Source organism: Crocuta crocuta, unplaced genomic scaffold (assembly GCF_008692635.1).
Source record: "Crocuta crocuta isolate KB4526 unplaced genomic scaffold, BGI_CrCroc_1.0 scaffold30, whole genome shotgun sequence".
Taxonomy (NCBI): Eukaryota; Metazoa; Chordata; class Mammalia; order Carnivora; family Hyaenidae; genus Crocuta; species Crocuta crocuta.
Genome location: NW_027528345.1, coordinates 8,928,506 through 8,950,192, shown reverse-complemented (window position 1 = coordinate 8,950,192; position 21,687 = coordinate 8,928,506). Strand labels below are relative to the sequence as shown.

Genomic DNA, 21,687 nt, shown 5'->3' with positions numbered 1-21,687 from the left:
TTAGCGTAATCACATGAATCCTTAAAAGCAGGGAAGCTTCTCCAGCTATAGGCAGAAACAGTGAGGCAGAAGGGAAGGTCAGAGATAATATAAGCATAAGATAAACTTAACGTAGCATTGCTAGTTTTACTCATCGATGAGGGCCATGAATCAGAGATTGTGAGTGGCCTCTAAAAACTGAGAATAACCACCAAGAAATAGGAACCTCAGTTCATGAAATTCATGGAACTGAATTCTGCCAACAAACTGAATGATGTCTCCTCCAGATCCTTCAGGTAATGTCTGTTGGCTTGATTTTGGCCTTCTGTGATCCAGTGGAATCAATTGAGCCCATCCAGATTCTGACCAGAACTGTGAGATAATATATTTTTTGTTATTTTAAGGCACTAAGTTTGTGGTAATTTTTTATAGCAGCAGTAGAAAACTAATACAGTATCTTACCTTTATTATTGTACTTAATCATTTCAACAGGTATGAGACAGATTTATTTAGTTTTCCTTTACTGTTGCAGAGATGAGGATATTTGACTCTCCAGGGATTCATAGCAAGGACATGGTGGAGTTGGAATTTAACCTTTGCAGTTTGAACAGAGTCTGTGCTCTCAGTCATTGAACTGTCCCCTCCAGTAAGTCTACATGACTCACAGATCCTTTTCAGAATTATTTACTACCAGATTCAGTTGCTTATAACCAAAGAATGGTAACTGATACAGGTTTCAAAGGTGAGATTAAATCAACTGAACTTCAGTGAAATGCAAAGTGTTTAGATCCTCATCTCTGCAACAGTAAAGGAAAACTAAATAAACCTGTCTCAAACCTGTTGCAATGATTAAGTACAATAATAAAGGTAAGATACTGTTTGGTTAAGATTTGAGAAAAGAAATGATTTTTTTTTTTAATGTTTTATTTATTTCTAGGAGAGAGAGAGAGACAGCGTGAGCAGGGGAGGGTCAGAGAGAGAGGGAGTCACAGACTGAAACAGGCTCCAGGCTCTGAGCTGGCAGTCAGCACAGAGCCCGACGCGGGGCTCGAACCCACGAACCGCAAGATCATGACCTGAGCGAAAGTTGGACGCTTAACCGACTAAGCCACCCAGGCGCCCCGAAAAGAAATGATTATTCTGGTACCCTTCCTCTTCTGTTTTGTGAATCACCCTTCTTTGTTTTTTCTAAAAATTCTTTTTCTGCCTTTTATCAGGTTATGCAGTCAGTTTTTGTTTCTTTCAAAGAAACCAAATTAGTTTTGAAATAGGAATGGGAGATTGATTTGTAGACAACAACCCTCAGGGAAGTGACATATGTGGAATTACTTATTGTGCTAAGATGTGCACAATGAAGTGAGTTGTAGTTTCATTTTTTCTTCTCATGATAATGTAATTGCCACTCTTAAGACCCATGATAGCCTGAGACTGTGGAGATTGTGTTAAATCTCTGAATAAGGAGGAAGTGCTAAAATTAGTAAGTCCAAGAGGAAGAGGAATGCCAAGACCACAGGTCTTCTGCTGTCAAGATAATTATTTTATTTCTTGACTTTTAACCTTAAGGTACAGAATGAACTTCAGGGGCTTTCTTCCCTATGCTGAAAGGATATCTTTCATTTTATAATCATAGAGCAGAGGCTCTAGAAAATAACTAGGAGATCATTCTAGTGCCTGCTTCCCCAGCCCTTCTTAAACATTTTCATAAGCAGCTGAGACATCTATCAAATTCCCTTTCTGTGATTGCAGCTGAACCTAGCTGGATGCAATGAGCCACTGTCTCAAAATCTCTTAACTCTTTTTTCATTTACTATTATCTCTTAAATTTCCTAGACATGCAATTATACAACAAAGAAAAAAATACTTTATAGTCTTTATTTCTAATATCCATATAGTAATTTCATTTTTCTTTTTTATTTTGTGAACACTTGTAACATTTAATAATGTATCAATGAGGATCCATGGCTTATTCTTGAATTTAACTGAAATTTTTTTAGTATTTCACTTTTGAGATAATATTTTCTAATTTCATTGTAGTAGTTTCTTTCTATTCTTATTTATTAGCAGTGGGTACGTAATTTTACAAATTGCATTTCAGTACCTACTGCTATTGCCACAGTTTTATTTCTCTGATTCTGTGATATTATCAAAGCAAAAATTGCACTAGATAAAATAAAAAAAGCAAAGAACTGTATTAAAGGCTATTGCAATAGAAAAGAAATGAGTCTGCACTCAACTCCAGTGACACAAAAGACAGTAGGGGTTTTAAGAACTAGGATGAAGGGGGAGATCCTGGCCCATCTCTGTTTGCCAATTGGCTTTACCCATAGGAAGAGTAAACTCTCTTGTGTCTTCATGAAAGGAGGTAGTTTTGCAACTTCAACCAATGTGCCCTTGAAGTTAGGCTCTGACCCTCCCACAGAATCCAAGAGATCAAGTGCTTATCTTCCTTGATTATGACATTTCAAAGAGATAGTTCCCCATAAGACTGTTTCTGTTTGTGATTAGTTGTTTTATATATTTAGGTGCTCCCACATTTGGTACGTAGACATTTATAATTGTTAGCTCTTCCTGATGGATAGACCCTGTAATTATTATTTAATGCCCTTCTTCAACGCTTGTTACTGTCTTTACTTTAAAGTCTACTTTGTCTAATATAAGTATAGCTACTCCAGCTTTCTTTTGACTTCCAGTAGCATGATAGAAATTTCTCCATCCCCTTACTTTCAATCTGAAGGTGTCCTCCAGTCTAAAATGCATTTCTTGTAAACGACAAATGGACGGATTGTGTTTTTTATCCATTCTGCTACACTTTGTCTTTTGATTGGGGGCATTTAGTCCATTTACAGTCATGTTATTATTGAAAAATATGAGTTTAGAGTCATTGTGTCCTTTGTGGGATTCATACTTGTGTTGGTGTCTCTGGTATCTTGCGTTCCTTGCAAGATTTCCCTCAGAGAGTCCCCCTCAGGATTTCTTGTAGGGCTGGTTTAGTGGTGATGAATTCTTTCAATTTTTGTTTATTTGGAAAGACTTTTATGTCTCCTTCTATTCTGAATGAACGGCTTGCTGTATTTGAGGATTCTTGGCTACATATTTTTTATGTTCATCACATTGAAGATTTCCTGCCATTCTTTTCTGGCCTGCCAAGTTTCAGTAGATAGGTCTGTCACCACTCTGATAGATTTCCCTTTGTATGTTAGGGCCCTTTTCTCCCTAGCTGCTTTCAGAATTCTCTCTTTGTCCTTATACTTAGCCAGTTACACTATGATATGTCGTGCGAAGATTGACTCAAGTTACGTTTGAGGGGCGTTCTCTGTGCCTCTTGGATTTCAACATCTGTTTCCTTCCCCAGATTGGGGAAGCTCTGCTATAATTTGTTCAAGGACTCCTTCAGTGCCTTTCCCTCTCTCTTCCTCTTCTGGAATTCCTATGATATGGATACTATTCCATTTGACTGTATCGCTGATCTCTGGAACTCTCCTTTCATGTTCCTGTATCAGTTTATCTCTCTTTTTCTCAGCTTCCTCTTTTTCTATGATTGTGTACTATCAATAAGAATGTGCTAATAGCAGAGGACATTAATACTCCACTTACAGCAATGGATAGATCAACTAGACAGAAAATCACTAAAGACACAATGGACTTGAATGACACATTGGACCAGATGGATTTGACAGTTATATTAAGAACTCTACATCCTGAGGCCATGGAATTCACTTTCTTTTCAAGGGCTGTTGGCACATTTTCCAAGATAGATCACATACTGGGACATAAAGCAGGCCTCAATAAATATAAAAGAATTGAGATCATACCATGCACACTTTCAGGTCACAATGTTATGAAACTTGAAATCAATCACAGGAAGAAGTCTAAAAAACCTCTAAAAACATGGATGTTAAAGAACACCCTACTAAAGAATGAATGGACCAATCAGGCAATTAGAGAAGAAATTAAAAAATATATGGAAACAAATGAAAATGAAAATAAAACAATCCAAACCATAAGATGTGGCAAAGGCAGTCCTAAGAGGAAAGTACATTGCACTCCAGGCCTATTTCAAGAAATTAGAAAAAATGCAAGTGCGAAATCTAACAGCACACCTAAAGGAACTAGAGGGAGAGCAACAAGAGCACCGCAAGCCCAGTAGGAGAAGAGAAATAATAAACATCAGGGCAGAAATAAAGAATATAGAAACCAAAGAAACAGTTGAACAGATCAATGAAACCAAGCGTTGGTTTTTTGAAAAAATAAACAAAATGGACAAACCTCTAGCGAGGGTTCTCAAAAAGAAAAGAGAGAACACTCAAATAGACAAAATCATGAATGAAAGTAGACTTACTGCAACCAACCCCTCAGAAATACAAGTAATTATCAGGGAATACTATGAAAAATTATATGCCAACAAATTGGACAACTTAGAAGAAATGGAAAAATTCCTAAACATACACTCACTAACAAAATTCACATGGTAAGCAATAGAAAACCTAAATAGACACATAACTAGTGAGGAAATAAAATCAGTTATCAAAAGTCTCCCAACAAATAAGAGCCCAGGGCCAGATGGCTTCCCTGGGGAATTCTACCAAACATTTAAAACAGAATTATTACCCATTCTTTTCAAACTATTCCAAAAAATAGAAATCGAAGGAAAACTTCCGGACTCATCTTATGAAGCCTCCTTCACTTTGATTCCCAAGCCAGTCAGGACCCAGCAAAAAAAAAGAGAACGACAGTCCAATATTCTTGATGAATACGGATGCAAAAATCCTCAACCAGATACTTGCAAATCAAATTCAACAGCACATAAAAAGAATTATCCACCAAGATCAAGTGGGATTCATTCCTGGCTTACAGGGCTGGTTCAATATTTGTAAATCAATCAATGTGATACATCACATCAATAAAACAAAAGATAAAAGCCATAGAATCCTGTCGATAGATGCAGAAAAAGCATTTGACAAAATACAGCATCGCTTCTTACTAAAGAGCCTCAAGAAAGTCAGGATAAAAGGAACTTTCTTAAAATNCAGCATTCTTCTCAAAACTAGAACAATCTATCCTAAAATTTGTATGGAACCACAAAAGAAACCAAATAGCCAAAGTAACATTGAAGAAGAAAACCAAAATTGGAGGCATCACCATCCCAGACTTTAGCCTCTATTACAACGCTGTAAGCATCAAGATAGTAAGGTATTGGCACAAAAGNGTTTACCCAAGCGATACAGGAGTGCTGATGCATAGGAGCACATGTACTCCAATGTTCATAGCAGCACTCTCAACAATAGCCAAGACGTGGAAAGAGCCTAAGTTCCATCAACGGACGAATGGATCAAGAAAATGTGTTTCACCATACAGTGGAATACTACATGGCAATAAGAATGAAATCTGGCCATGTGTAGCAACATGTATGGAATTTGAGGGTGTTATGCTGAGTGACATAAGTCAGGCAGAGAAGGACAGATACCATTGTTTGCATGTATAGGTGGATTAGGAGAAACTTAATGGAGGACCGTGGGGGAGAAGAAGGGGGGAAAATAGAGGGGGCAAGGGAGGGAAGCAAACCATGAGAGAGCCTTGAATGCTGAGGACAAACTAGGACTGATGGGCGTGGGGGGTAAGGGAAGGGGGATAATGGGCATGGAGGAGGGCACTGTGGGAATGAGCACTTGGTGTTATATGGAAACCAGCTAGATAATAAACTATTAAAAAAAAAACCCAAAAATACCACAAAGAGATATTCCCAGGTCTTTCAGAAAGACATTCCTGAGTTGTAAAATTGGTAAAAGGCGTTTTAAAAGATTACATTTCAAAGAGGTTGAGAAATGATATATGTTGACAAGTTTTCTAAAATAAATGCTTTAAGAAAAGAGAAGTCAGGGGCTTCTAGAGTCAGGAAAAAGCCTATCTAAAGATAGTCAAACTAACGGAAGCAATAGGCCATCTTGTTGTAATGTTTTTGTTAGTAAACTTAACAATATGAAGCCATCCTTATATTTTGGCATTAATCCTTGTTTGGTCATACTGAATTTTAGTTTTATACATTGCTATGTTCAATTCACTAATAGTTTACTCAGAATTTTTGTGTCAATATTAATAATAATAGATATTTGTATATAGTTTTCTGATTATTGTTTCTCATTTTACATTAACAGTACTACAGAGATTGCTCATTGACACCAAATTTCTATTATCTCTATTTTGCGTCACCACATAATTATTACAGTTCTTTATCTAAGCCCATCTATATGCAGAATAATTCGTCAACCAGTCTTTCTTGCAGCCATGTGTGACCACGTGATTAAACTCAGACCAGTGAGGTATAACGTAAAAGTTTTAAGGAGTCATCCTTGAAAGAGTATTGTTTCTTGCCTTTTTCCACTTCCTTCTTATCCCTTTTTCCTTACTACTTGCAAGACTGCAAGAACTGGAATACCCATGTTGTCTACTACATGACTTTGGGAATGGAGGCCATTCATGTAAGTAAAAATATAAGTTGCTGGGATGCTGAAGATGAGTCAATAGAGCCATAATAGCAACCCTGAATACCTCCAGATTTTTACGTGACAAAAATATAATTCTGTGTTGCTTATGCAATTATCATTTTGGTCTCTGATACTTGTAAATAAATTTTATCCTAAAGAATATAGAATTTGATTCTAGGAAGTGGAGTGCTCTGTATAACAAAACCTATAATATGTGGGGTTTGGTGCAAGCAGTCAAGCAACAGGCAGTAAGGATTTAGAAAATGAATACTAGAAAATTCAATACCCTAGTTAAGTTGTAAGAAATTATTTGATCAAAGTTGCATCCATGATACCTTGAAAGGCAGCCCACAGGCTTGCTTGACCACATAACATTAGAGGAAATGATAGTAAAAATACAGGATATTGGTGGGTGTTGACCACCTTCTTCCCATTTCAACAGAGTCTTATGAGAGATCAATTCTGGCTAGAACTTCTGCCCACAAGCAGAAATGGAAGGAAATACAGTCTACCAAATTAATTTTTGCCTGCAGTTTTAACAGTCTATATTAACTGAGAGTTGTGTAATTTAGAGTCTTAAAGGAGTGAAATGTTGACTGCTCCTGTATCTGAAACTGATAATGTTATAAACACTGGCTTTGATGCAACAGCCATCATAGGAGATAAAATTAAATTTCTTCCACACAAAAGGACGAAAACATACTGGCAAAACAAGGTTTTGAGTGTTTGTTTCTCATTCAAACCCAATGCTTCAGACAACCTCAGAGTGGCCTGATTAATAAGGGGAATGATGGGAAAGTGGGCTTGCTTGGTAAGATTAAGATAATAGTGTCTTCAGACTTAAAAATCAAGGCTATTTAAGATTGATAACTATGATTACCTACACAGAGAACCTACTGGAAGCCTGCCCTGCAAAAATCAATGTTTGATCGATCCCTAAAGAAAACTCTACATTTTCTTGAAGCCCAATGAGAAGCAGGCAGGGAAAGCTATGAAGATGCTAAGAAGGACATTTTCTCCAGTGCTCATCTCAGATCTAGACATGCAAAGTAGTGGAACAAGGAATATTCCTGAGAGCAAAGCTAAATGGTAGAAAAATTGATGGATTCAGGAAGAGATCAAGTTCCTACTCAAGAAGTTCTCTACTCAAGAAGAGAACTAGGGCTGTCATGTGTGCCACAGCAAGTGTACTCCACTGCCAAGGCAGGAGTCTTCACAGCTCCTGAGCATATATGCCATTAAGTTGCTGAAAAAGTCGATACAGTTTTCCTGTGGAATATCTATATTCTGGATTTAGCCAATTTGCTTCCTAGTTTTGTTACTTACCTTGTCCACTGAGCCCACATTTTGTCATAAGAAAAGATTTGAGTCCTTTCTGAAAATCTTCATAAATGGGGTTGTGAACTTCATGTTGCATTATATCAGAAATATGATGTTTGGTTATCCTACTTTTTGATGACAAAATAGATCAGTGGGTGCAGGTGATGATGCTTGTATCCCATCACTTCTGACGACCATAATTGGTTGGATGCTGCCTTTACTTTCTGACAACAAAAAAATTTCAGATTTTTTATGTGCACATTTTGCCCTAAACCTATATTCAGCCATTTTTCTAAGGAATTCTGCTTCCTTTAATGGTATTTAGAAGCCAAAGTCAGGATACCATAGGTGATCATTACTACTTTATCAATACTTCTAGGCTTTTTCAATAGACAGAGCCAGTTAAAGTAAATCAAAGGGTAACATGTTCATAAATATTTCAAATTCAAATTTAAGATTGCAAAAATTTTTATTTCTCTGATTCTATATTGTGTCACTTTGCTCTTGTGCTGAATAAATAAATATTCCTAACAACAGTAGCATAATATTTGCTTTATCTTTCAAATATCCATATAATAGTTTCAAAATACAATACCAATGTTATTGCTTACAATAAGACTACTGAGTGAATTGTCTCTCCCACTGAAACAGCCTACCCAAATCCTATAATCTCAGGTCAGTTGAAGTAATTCTTTTCTATAGTGGTTATATCATTTCTTTGATGTATAGCTAGGCTCATTTGTTTTAGTTTTGTTTTTAATTTTAGAATTTTGAATTTAATCTTTTTTTATTTGGTAAAATAGATTATTCAGAAATCAATACTATATAACAAATAACATTAAAAATAGCGTCACTTTCTTCCGTTTTTTCCCCATCCCTGTTTGTTTTCTCCATCCTTCTGTATGTAATCATTTTTATTAGTTTTTATTTTATACTTAAACATTTCTTTTTTAAAAACTAAAAAGTATATATACATATCCATGTATATAATTTGTTTTATATATAAACACATACATATACACATATATAGCTAACACCATACTAATTCCTATGGATATTTCTCTAGTTATTGGATATAATTAGACCAGATATCTTTAACAACTGGAAACTTCTCCCCTTCTGACTCCTTGATCTTTGAGGTGAGGTAAGAATACTAGAGATTATAGGAAAGCTATTGAAAATTACATTCTGCTTATATTCTTTACCATGACTGTGTATTTGTTGTATAAGATACAGATTAGTATTTAAATTATTTAAAAAGGTTTAAAAATTACTTCACTTGATTAATATTAATGTTGATTAATATTAAACCCAATTGAATAAATAAAATCATCTCATACACATATGAGATGATAATCTGGAGGTTAGCTGTGAATCTCTTTTCAGATCCTAGACAAATTCTCTGAGGGTCCATATGACCTCTATGCTCCTGAGGGAAAAGATTCCAAATTCTCTTTTCCAACCCTGCCTCTCTTCAATTCCCAGACTAGCAAGAGAGCACATCTAGGATTTCAAGTTAATTGCTTCGGTTTACAGGTTGCAAAGGTCACACATGAGAAAATCCCTAATGTCTTTTTAAAACATCAGGCTTCTTAGCAACTGAGTCTGGACTGTAGCTTTCAGCTGTAACTCCTAGGAATATAGATTATTGAGCCCGTCCCTTGGGATCCTTAATTTACCCTAAATCAACTGGTCTTTTGATTGGTGGAGTATCAGAGTCCTTTGATCAGACAATTATATCAGTAAAATATGTAGAGTTACAGAGGAGAATGCATGAAAATGTCTATTCCCAGAGCTGGGAAGCTATGTTACATCTTCTTTTAATGAATATCACTTGATCCCTCCACCTGTTGATTCAAAACTCCAAGATAATGTCTCCACTAAGAGGATTCAGGAGTATGGAAATGTTCCTCTGAGTCCTCTAATGATTTTGTCTCCTCCTAACCTACTCCTTGAAATGCTTCTTTTTTCCCTTACTCTCTTATTGTTTCCTAAGAGACCTAGCTTTCCCTTGATTTCTGTCATCTTTTTACTGTTCTCAAGTCTAGACACTATCCCTACATCTAGAGCCAGCTCTTCTGCAATATGGCTTCATATTATCTCTTCCCTAACGTGCTTCAGTCTGTTACTCTGAAATAGTCTTCTTCTTCCAGGGATTCATTAACCTTTACAGTAGATCAGAAGTCCTGTTTCCTGCTCTTCATGTATAAGCCAATTTAATCAAATATAAGACATGTATTATTTCCCCCAAATGTACTCAGTTTATGCGTGGAGCAATTATAATTTAAAAGACCAAACTATCACTAAAACTAAACAGCTAATAAGTGACATAATCAGGTTACACCACACACGTCTGTCTAAATTGCAGGATGTTGGCAACGTTGTGCTACACTTACTGAACCTTAGGCATAAAGCCCTTATTTTATGTTGGAGAAGCTGAGTCCACCATCTGAAAGCATCACAGAGGGGATATGGTAGGACATTAGGAGCATATTTTCCACTCTTCATGCTTTAAACTGTCTTCTCATCAACCAGTCTTATGAGCTTCAGAGAAATCCTTTATCTGCATTACAATAATCTTCAGATGGACTACCCCTGTGACATGTGGGGCAGGATTGTGGCACAATCTGGGCAAAAATGAGCTAGGAGATGCTTATCTCCAATACCCGCTTAACTCTGGTGTTAGTGTTTTCTTCCCCTCATACTAGATGCCTCTTCATAAAACCAGGGCTTTAAGCTCCTTTGTGATCAAGCTTGTCTTTTAAAATCATTAAAATGCTAGACCACTTTCTCCTGCTTCCTTCTCATTAATATACTTATTAATGTTCTCAGCTAATACTGTCTGATCAACATTATAAAATAAAGTTATTTCATATTTCGTTCTGCATTGACCAGCCCTTAGCTGTTTTTCCCTTGAATGGGATCCAATTAACTCTCTCCCTCTAATGATGTTAATATCTGGCAATAAAACTACTATATCATGTTTTCCAAAGTTGTTGACATTTTATATTTAGAAACAACAGAAGAAGGGGTTCCTGGGTGGCTCAGACCAGATTTCAAAAGAAATCTAATGCTTCACTTCTGTGGAAGTCAAGCCCCTGATGGCAACTTTTCTTCTTGTCATTGTATTTTATGTGTGCAAATACACATGGAAGCTTATCCTATTTTCACTTTGTTTCAAGGATAAACTTCATCACATAATTCATAGAAACCTTTACAGTTAATAAGACAATTATTTGGAGGTGGGAGAAAGGAAAGGAGCTTCTCTTTGTACTGCCCTAAAATCATGTCACAGAGGCATAGCACCTCCTGCTCTTCCATACCCTGGGTATCATGAGCCTTTTGCCTAACAAAGGATTTTATGCTTCAGTTCTCTACCAGCTGTTTTGTCCATATCCTCTGGATATAATGAGTGGAGATAATGTGGTGATCTGGGCAGCAGGAACCCAACTGTGATTAGATCTAGTGAGTGAAGTATGAAAATTTCGGTCATTATTTTCATAACTCATTCCTCAAACAACTGGAAATAAATATGCATATGTTGGAAAAAGAGTATACATAATTCATAATTTCTTATTGCCAGTATATATGTCACTACAAATATTAATTTTCAATAGAATTCTTCCCAAATCTGCTCTAATATGGGGTACCTGGGTGGTTCCGTTGGTTAAGCCAAATCTGCCTTCATACAAGATTCTCAATACTACCTGGACAAAATAATTTTCCTGGATATGAATATTTTGTCAGGGGAACTCACAAAGTATATATAGTTGCCATCACCTGGTGCTGCTGGTTATTTAGATGGGTAATTGAATATAGTCATCCAGTGCTTGGTTAACACTCAAGGGAAGAGATCTCAGTCCTTGACCAGTTGTCTTGAGTTAGAAGGAGAAGGCCAGGATGGGATAGACTTGGACAGCATTTGAGTAGTTATCCTGAGTCTGAGATTACAAGTCTTGTGTGTCAGAACAAAGCAGAAGAACACGGACAAGNCCCAGTAGTTCTTGATTCTTTTGCTTTTGGGGATGTGTCAAGTAAGAAGTTGATGCGGTGGAGGTCAAGGAGGGTTGTTTCCTGCTTTCTCCTCTAAGGTTTTGATGGTTTCCTGTCTCACATTCAGGTCCTTGATCCATTTTGAGTATATTTTTGTGTATGGTGTGAGAAAATGATCTAGTTCCATTCTTCTGCATGTTGCTGAAACACGGACAAGTTTTAGAATGTAAAAATGTAGGTTGGTCAGCATGTGGACTTCCAAAGCTGGCTGAGACATTGACAGGAGCAGAGTGTGGTTTAAGCTGTGCATGAGATACGTGACCTCCCTATCCATAATCTTTTGCATGTTCGCCATTTAATTCCTTATACAGCCTTGTTTCTCTGATTGATTTCACTTTGCAAACATGCTTTACTTCCTTACCTTTTTTTTCTTTGTCACTGCCTATTCCTGGAAAAAACCAAACCCATTTAATACCAAATCTCTTTCTGCTCTATACGTGTGCTTAAGCAGCTAAATACTACTGAGATAATCACATACTTGTTCATATTCGTCTTCAAATCTCAAATAGGCAAATATATCACCTGTTAATCTTACTGCATTCCCTTAATAAGTCTTCCACTTGATGTACCTGAGTTTTGTGTTCTTAGATCATCAAAATCCCTCAGCACTAAAAACACACACCACGTACACACACAAATAGATGAGATAAGATAGCTGATAAGTAGGTAGGTAGGTAGGTGGGTAGGTAGACAGTATTCAAAATTTCATCTCACATTTCATCAAAAAATTTGCAGTCAGTTGGAAAGTCTTTCATATTTTAGCCATACAGTCTACCAAGCCAACTGCCTTACTCCCCACTCTCTTTACCTTACCTCTTATTTAGAACAGATAAAGCCCCCCTTCTCCTGTCTATGGAATAAACTACTTGTGTTCTGGATCATTTATTGTCCCTTTCTCAAGGATTTTACTTCTGTTATTAACCTTTTACTCTGCTGCATCAACAAAGTTTCTCTATTCCCACTGAATATACAAAATGTTCCTTGTTTTAATACCTATCTTAAAAATAAAAGAAGGGACTATCTAGGGGCATATGATGAGGGCCTACAAAATTACATAAGGAACTTACAGAGGGATGGTGGACTGCCATCTAAGAATATCAAATTTATTGTCATGATTAGGAAATCAGCTTAGAAATATTTAACATAGTTTCCAGTACATTTGTGAAATAATGTACATGAACAGGAGGGCTAAGGCATTGGGGGTAATTTGGAGGCAAAAAGGAGTTCTGATGTCTTTCTTGGATTCCCAGTGTAAATATTTTCTCACAATGAGAAAACACAGCATTGTCAGTAAGTTCATCCTTTTTATGTTAGCTGCTGACTGTTAGAGTCAGACTCTGCTCTTCATGTTGTTTCTGGTGAGTTACCTTTTGACCCTGATGGGGAACCTGGTGATGCTGCTGGTGTTTAGGGCTGACTATCACTTCCACATGCCCATGTACTTCTTTTTGAGACAACTGTCCTTCCTGGACCTCTGCCACTCAACTGTCACAGTCCCCAAGATGCTGGAGAATCTACTTTCTGAAAGCAAAACCATCTTTGTAGAGAGCTGCCTGGCTCAGGCCTTCTTTGTGTTTGCCACTGGGGGCACGGAGGCCTGTCTCCTGGCTGTGATGGCCTATGACCGCTATATAGCCATCAGCTCCCCTCTGCTCTATGGCCAGTTGATGAGCAACCAACTCTGTGTTGGGATGGTGTGGGGTTCCTGGGGCCTGGCCTTTGTTGATGCTCTCATCAATATCCTCTTAGCTGTCAATTTAGAGTATTGTGAGGACCAGACTCTTCCGCACTTCAGCTGTGAGCTGTCTTCCCTCTTCCCTCTGTCTTGCTCTGATACCTCCACCAACTTCACACTCCTGCTGTGCTCCTCTGTCTTGCATTTCTTTGGAACCTTCATTATGATTGTTTTTTCCTATGCCCGCATTGTCTCCACCGTCCTGAGCATCAGCTGTACCTCAGGCAGAAGCAAGGCCTTTTCTACTTGCTCTTCTCACCTCACTACTGTGATCTTGTTCTATGGCTCAGGTTTCCTCAGCTACCTCTTGCCAACTTCAGGCTCCCATCTGGAAATGATGTTCTCCTTGCAATACAGTGTGGTCACTCCCATGCTGAACCCCCTAGTCTACAGCCTGCAGAACAAGGAAATGAAGACAACTATGAGAAGAATGTTAAGGAGATATATTAATTCTTTTACATAGTGGACCAGAGAAACAGGACCATAGAGAAGCTAAACCATTTTGCCACAAGATATCTTATAACTGAAAATTAAGGTTTCTCCCTTTCTTTTCCTCCCCTCCTCATGACCCCTCCCCTTCCCTCCCCGTCTCCCTCCCCTCCCCTCTCTTGTTCTAGTATTCTTAGCAACATCTTTTTTAGACATGTTCTTAAAAACTTCACTATATGAAATTACAGAATAAGGATGATTTCCTTCTCTGATAGAACACTGGTCTGAATGCAGCTTGTAAGAAATGTTTTTAGAAACAAGGGATTATTTCTTGATTGACCATCATGCCAGCTGTTGAAAGATATGTATGTGTCAGCATCTTAAGACATGCTTAAGAAGAATGCAGCAAGCTCTCTGTATGGCAAAGGAAACAACCAATAAAACTAATAGGCAACTGATGGAATGGGAAAAGATAGTTGCAAATGACCTATCAGATAAAGGGCTAGTATCCAAAATCTATAAGGAACTCACCAAACTCCACACCCGAAAAACAAATAATCCACTGAAGAAACGGGCAGAAGACATGAACAGACACTTCGCCAAAGAGGACATCCAGATGGTCAACAGACACATGAAACGATGCTCAGCATCCTCCTCATCAGGGAAATAGAAATCAAAACCACACTGAGATACTACCTCCCTCCAGTCAGAGTGGCTAAAGTGAACAAATCAGAGGACTCTAGATGCTGGCGAGGATGTGGAGAAACGGGCACCCTTCTACACTGTTGGTGGGAATATAAACTGGTGCAGCCCCTCTGAAAAGCAGTGTGGAGGTTCCTCAAAAAATGAACAATAGAACTCCCCTATGACCCAGCAATAGCACTGCTGGGAATTTACCCAAGGGATATAGGAGTGCTGGTGCATAGGAGCACATGGACCTCAATGTTCATAGCAGCACTCTCAACAATAGCCAAGACATGGGAAGAGCCTAAGTGTCCATCAACGGACGATTGGATCATGAAGATGTAGTTCACTATACAATGGAATACTACATGGCAATGAGAAACAATGAAATCTGGCCATGTGTAGCAACATGGATGGACCTTGAGGGTGTTATGCTGAGTGAAATAAATCAGGCAGAGGACGGATACCATATGTTTGCACTTATAGGAGGATTAGGAGGAACTTAACGGAGGACCACGGGGGAGAAGAAGGGGAAAAATAGTTGGAGAGAGGGAGAGAGGCAAACCATGAGAGACTCTTCAATGCTGAGAACAAAGTGAGGGCTGACGGGGGTGGGGGAGAGGGAAAGGGGGGTGATGAGTACGGAGGAGGGCACTTGTGGGGATGAGCACTGGGTGTTATGTGGAAACCAACTTGGCAACAAACTATTTAAGAAAAAAATAAGAAGAATGCAGCAAGCTCTATTATTAGGATGATTCATGGTCAGCCCTATTTAGAGAAGAAAAATGGGTCAGATAATTTTCCAAGGTATTGTTTATATATCTATATATTTATTTAGTGAATTACATCTGTTATTTTTCCCTGCCCAACATCCTTTTACCCTTCCTCCAGCAACTGCACTGTACTCTTGTTTAGGGATATTAACCCTTCCTCATTTTATGCAGCTCCCTGGGACTCTCCATGGTGGCCCCTGTCTCCCCTTACCACTAGGATATCATGTGACCCACAAAAGTCCAGTCATTCTACCCCTGTTTCCTAAGAAGATACTGTCCAGGCCCCCTTGCTTCCAAGAATCTCCTGTGATACCTTATTTATTGGGTTCCCTCACAGGAAGTTTTTCAACAAGCAAAATAACAATAGCAGACTTCAGACTTTTAATAAAGACACTCACCATAAATTAAGTATTTGACACATATAATCCTCTTAAATTATATCAGCAATTTAATATCACTTAAGTACTATTATACCTGTTTTACAAATGAAGCTGGAATTTCATACCAGTCACTCTGAATCCAGAGTCCATTTTCATGAATACTCTTTTAATCTGGTATTCTTTCAAAAACATCCTTTTCTAAACTAGTGTGAACCAAATTCAAATTATGTTGGTTGGAACCAAAGAATCCAAACTGGTATTCAAATTGGCACTAAAAAGTGAAGTTTGTTCTTCACTTGACCACTAGTAAAATGTGTGAGTTTTTAAAATTAATATACAAGGAGTGATGGCTAGGTTGTGTAGTCAGTTAAGCATCCAACTTTGGCTCAGGTCATGATCTCACAGTTTGTGTCTTTGAGCCCCTCATCAGTCTGTCTGTTGTCAGCACAGAGCCTACTTCATATCCTCTGTCTCCCTCTATCAGCCTCTCCTCTGCTCACACTGTCTCTCTCCCCAAAATAAATAAGCATTTAAAAGTGATACAGACAGAGGTGCAAAAGACAGCAAACCTTCTATTTATATTCTTATAATTCTCTTATATTCTCACCAGAGTATTCGATGGCAAATGTACTTACCACCTTGATCACCTGAAATCATGTGTCCATTGATAATAAAATTATAATGAATAAGAAGCTGCTGCAGTCATCTAGAATCTCTAGTCATCTAGTATGTGGAGATAAGAATATTAATACTGAAGGATAATTTCAAGCAAGCCAAATTCAAATCTGTAAATTCTGCCCTTACTTATGGTTTAGAGATGTTCTAAAGCCAAACTCAGAAGTTCATTCTCTGGCATGCTAAAGTACAACCCTATTAGAATTAACTATTATATTGGGCTGCATCTGTATAATTAGGGAATTGATCAAGGGTTCAACAGTGACACCTGGTAGGAATTGAGGTTTCAGAGTACCAAACCTCCAAGCCACTCAGAAATACCCCCACATGGGCTCCTGGCTGGCTCAGTCAATGGAGCATGTGATGCTTGATCTCTGGGCTGTGAGTTTGAGCCCCATGTTGAGTGTAGATACTACTTAAAAATAATAAAAACTTAAAATAAAAAAAGTTCCCCCCATTGCACTTTCCTCAGTCAAGCTCATCCTTCCTCAATGGAAAAATACATGATTCTTTTCATGACTTGCCTTCTTGTTACTCTGTTAGTTTCCAGGATCCAAAATTAACATGACTTGGGGTGAAATAAAGATTCAGAAAAGATACTAGGAGATTTGCATTTAAAACAGTTTGTTAATTTCTATTTCAAAACTCTGGAGATCATTTGTGGGAAATGATTTTAAGTATGTTCAACCAAGGAGTATGAACTTGATATTTTAAAAGTAATTTCAAAATATTTTTACACATAAAGACATATGTAATTTTATGAGACTATGTGAATGAGATTATTTTATGTATGGTGCTTCATGGTGGTCCAGTCTTCTTTTTTTTTCTTTTTTTCTTTACCTACCCCTCCTTTTTCCAGTTTCTCTTCTCCCTTCAACCATATCACCTCCCTCTCCAGAAACCCAGTAACTGAATGCATTTTCTTTCATAGCTTTCTCATACTCATAGAATCATGTATACGTGCTCATACATATCTGGACAGATATACATATACATTTTACATATTCATTGCTGTTCTATTAAAAACTCCTTTTAAATATCAGATTTTATCTTGTTTCTCCCTCACTCAGCAATACCAGGGACATATTAATCTAGGTCAAATGGTTTAGTTCTAATTTATTCTTTCAAATTACAACCTAATATTCCATGATAAGCATGTGCCATAGTATATACAACTGTCTTATATTCAGACATTACCTTTGCTTCCAGATATTGACACAATGAATGTTTCAGTAAACAAACTTGTATATAAATCTTTCATTTTGGATGCTTTTATTTATATGGAGGGGATTCTCAGGAACAGGATTCTAATATCAAAGTGGATATAATTTTAATTTGAATATATTTTGTTAATTTGCTTTCTGGAAAGTACACATATCCTAAGTAATGAATAAGTGTAATTTTCCCCTGTATACTCTCTAGATATACGTGTTACAGATCGTTTAAAACTTTTGGCCTGATGGGTACGAATGTTTTCTCTGTTTAGCTTATTCTGCATTTACCTTACCACCAGTGACTGTTACTCTCTTTTCAAGTGTTTATTAATAATTTGGATTTGCTCTCTTGCAAATTAGTTAGTCATTCATATCTTTTGTCTATTTCTCTTCTGTGTTGTTTTTCTGCCCGCTAGCAATATTTTGTCCATTAGCAATATTAACAGTAGTTTGCAAACTCTGTTAGAAATACTCATCCAGATTGGTTACTTTTCTATTTATTTTGTTTTTATTTTATCATATAAAAGTTTAAATATTTACATAGTGAAGTATATCTGCCTTTTCCGGTTATCATGTAGATGTCCTGTTTTGATTGGACAAGTGCTATAATTACTCAGTTGTACATATTATCTCTTTTTTCCCCTTAGTTTGCATTATTTTATTTTTTTTAAACTTTTTTAAAAAAATGTTTTGTTTATTTCTGAGAGAGAGAGAGAGGCAGCATGAGCAGGGGAGGGTCAGAGAGAGAGGGAGACACAGAATCTGAAGCAGGCTCCAGGCTCTGAGCTAGCTGTCAGCACAGAGCCCGACGCGGGGCTCAAACCCACAAACCGTGAGATCATGACCTGAGCTGAAGTCGGACACTTAACCGACTGAGCCACCCAGGTGCCCCAGTTTGCATTATTTTATATTGAATTATTTAATCATTTGGAATTTATATTTTGATGTAATATGGATGTCTAAATGTATCATTTTATTGTTTTAAAGAGACGACAGTATTTATCCAACATTACTTTTTTTCCTACCAAGTAGAAATAATATGAATCATAATTAAATTCTATGATTTATATCTGAGATTTCTTTTCTGAGTCAATTATCTATTTGTCTTTTTCTGTTAAAATTTTATATTGGTTATTCTGAAGTGTCATAAGGCAAGTCTCTTTCATACTTCTCTCATTTATCTTTTCTTAACAGCTTTATTGAGGTATGATTTACATACCGTAAAATTCACTCATTTTAAGCATAAATTCTGTGATTTTTTAGTACATTTACAAAGTTGTGCAGTTATCATCACAGCCCAAGTTTAGAACATTTTTATAATGTTCAAACATCCGTTGTACTTATCTGCATCCACAGACCCGGGCACCCCCAGATCCAGATTTGCCTTTTCTAGACATTTCATTTAAATGGGACTATACAGGGTCGCCTGGGTGGCTTAGTCGGTTAAGCGTCCGACTTTCACTTAGGTCATGATCTTGCGGTCCGTGGGTTCGAGCCCCGCGTCGGGCTCTGTGCTGACTGCCAGCTCGGAGCCTGGAGCCTGTTTCAGTCTGTGACTCCCTCTCTCTCTGACCCTCCCCTGCTCACGCTGTCTCTCTCTCTCTCTCTCCTAGAAATAAATAAAACATAAAAAAAATAATAAATGGAACTATACAATATGTGGTCTTTTATGTTTGGCTTATTTCACTTAGCATATGTTTTTGAGATTTATCTATGTGGTAGTGATGTGGCGTGGAGTGTTGGGGTTTGGAGCCAATGGCCAAGAAAGAATACTTGAGGCATCTTTGGTGCAAAAAGGTGGTTTTATTAAAGCACAGGGACAGGACTTGTGGGCAGAAAGAGCTGCATTGAGTATGATATTTCCTGTGGATTTTGCATATATGGCTTTCATTATTTGAGATAGTTTCTTTCTATTTCTACTTTGTTAATTGCTTTAATCATAAAAGGGTGTGAATTTTGTCAAATGCTTTTTATGTATCAGTTGAAATGATCATGGGTTTTTTTTTCTTTATCTATTAATGCGGTATATTACATTGATTAATTTTTGTATGTTGAAGCATCCTTGTATTCTAGAAATGAATCCCGCTTGATCATGATGTATACTCTTTTTAATATGCTGCTGAATTTCAGTATAATTAACATACAGTGTTATATTAATTTCAGTTGTTCCACAGTTTTCTACATTACTCAGTGCTCATCACAGGTGTACTTTTAATACCCTTCACCTACTTCATCCATTTCCCTACTCACCTCCCCTCTGGCAACCATCAGTTGCAACTCTAATGGCTGGTTTTCTGTTTTTTGTTTTTTTTTTCCCTTTGTTCATTTGTTTCATTTCAACAAATGAGTGAAGTCATACGGCATTTGTCCTTCTCTGACTGGTTTATTTCACTTTATCTAGTATTATCTAGTAATACTAGATAGATAGAAGATAGATAGATAAGTAGATAGATAGATAGAAGATAAATATATATATTTATTATATATATATATCACATCTTCTATATATATCACATCTTTATGCATTCATCTATGGATGGACACTTGGGTTGCTTCCATGTCTTGGCTATTATAAATAATGCTGCAATAAGTAATAAGGAAAGATGTATATATCTTTTTAAATTAATATTTTCATTTTTGGGGGGGTAAATACCCAGTGTGGAATTACTAGATCATATAGTAATTCTATTTTTCTGTTTTTGAGGAAGCTCCAAACTATTTTCCGTAGATAGATAGAGAATTCTTGGTTGAACAAATATTTTTTTAAGTGCTTTTAATATTTTGTCCCACTATCTGCTATCCTCCATTGTCTCTGTTGCAAAAATTTGTTGTTAGTATTATTATGGTTCTTCTGTATATGGTAAGTCATTTTAGTTGCTTATTTCAAGATTTTCTCTTTGCCTTGACTTTTAGCAGTTTATCTATGGTACTTCTACATGTAGATCTTTAGTTTTTACTCTGGATGAAGTTTCTTGAAATTTTTGGACGTGTCAGTTGTTTATCATCAAATCTGGGACATTTTTGGTCATTATTTTTTCAAATATTCTTTTTTTTTTTTTTTAAAGAGACAGAGTGCATGGGGCGGGGGAGAGAGAGAGAGAGAGAGAGAGAGAGAGAAAGAGAAAGAAAGAATGAGAGAATCCCAAGCAGGCTCTGCACTCCCAGTTAGGAGCCTAATATAGGACTCGAACTCATGAACCTGAGCTGAGATCAAGTCAGATGCCTAACCAACTGAGCCACCCAAGTGCCTCTAATTTTTCAAATATTCTTTCTGCCCCTCTTTTGTTCCTCTTTATGGGGCTCCCATTATTCAAGCATTGGAACACTTGATAGTGACCACAGGTCTCTGAGGCTCTGATCATTTTTCTTCATCTAATTTTCTTTATGTTCTTACGTTTGGTTAATCTCTATTGATCTTTCTTTAGGTTATCTGATTCTTACTGCTGTCAGCTCAAATAGAATGTTGAGCCTTCCAGTGAAATTTTCATTCCAGTACTGTATTTTCCAATTCCTGAACTATTATTTAGTTCTTTCTCATCACTTCTCTCAAAATTACTATTCTCTATTTCATGAGTCATTTTTGTCATACCTTCCTTTATTCTTTATACATAGTTTTCTGTCNTCCCCCCTCCCCCCCACATCCATCAGTCCTCAGTTTTTGTCAGCATTCAAGAGTCTCTCATGTAAACCACATCTTCTTAATCCATTCGACCATTGATGGACACTTAGGCTCTTCCCATGTCTTGGCTATTGTTGAGAGTGCTGCTATGAACATTGGGTACATGTGCCCCTATGCATCAGCCCACCTGTATTCCTCTTTTTCTATAATTGTGTCTTCTAAATCACTTATTCTCCTTTCTGCCTCTTCAATCCATGCATTGGATGCCTCCATTTTATTTTGCATCTCAATTATATCATTTTTTAATTCATCACAACTATTGTTAAGCTCCATAGTCTATGTAG

At 37.1% G+C, this 21,687-nt stretch overlaps 2 protein-coding genes across 2 annotated transcripts in view; both read left to right on the top strand.

Annotated features, from left to right (window-relative positions):
• The window catches only part of LOC144222709 (olfactory receptor 5BS1-like), a 146,205-nt gene that overhangs the window by 78,859 nt on the left and 45,659 nt on the right, over positions 1-21,687 (top strand).
• On the top strand, positions 13,004-14,032 carry LOC144222859 (olfactory receptor 8S1-like). Its single transcript, XM_077753560.1, is given in 1 exon segment — positions 13,004-14,032. A coding segment is annotated over 1 exon segment (1,029 nt).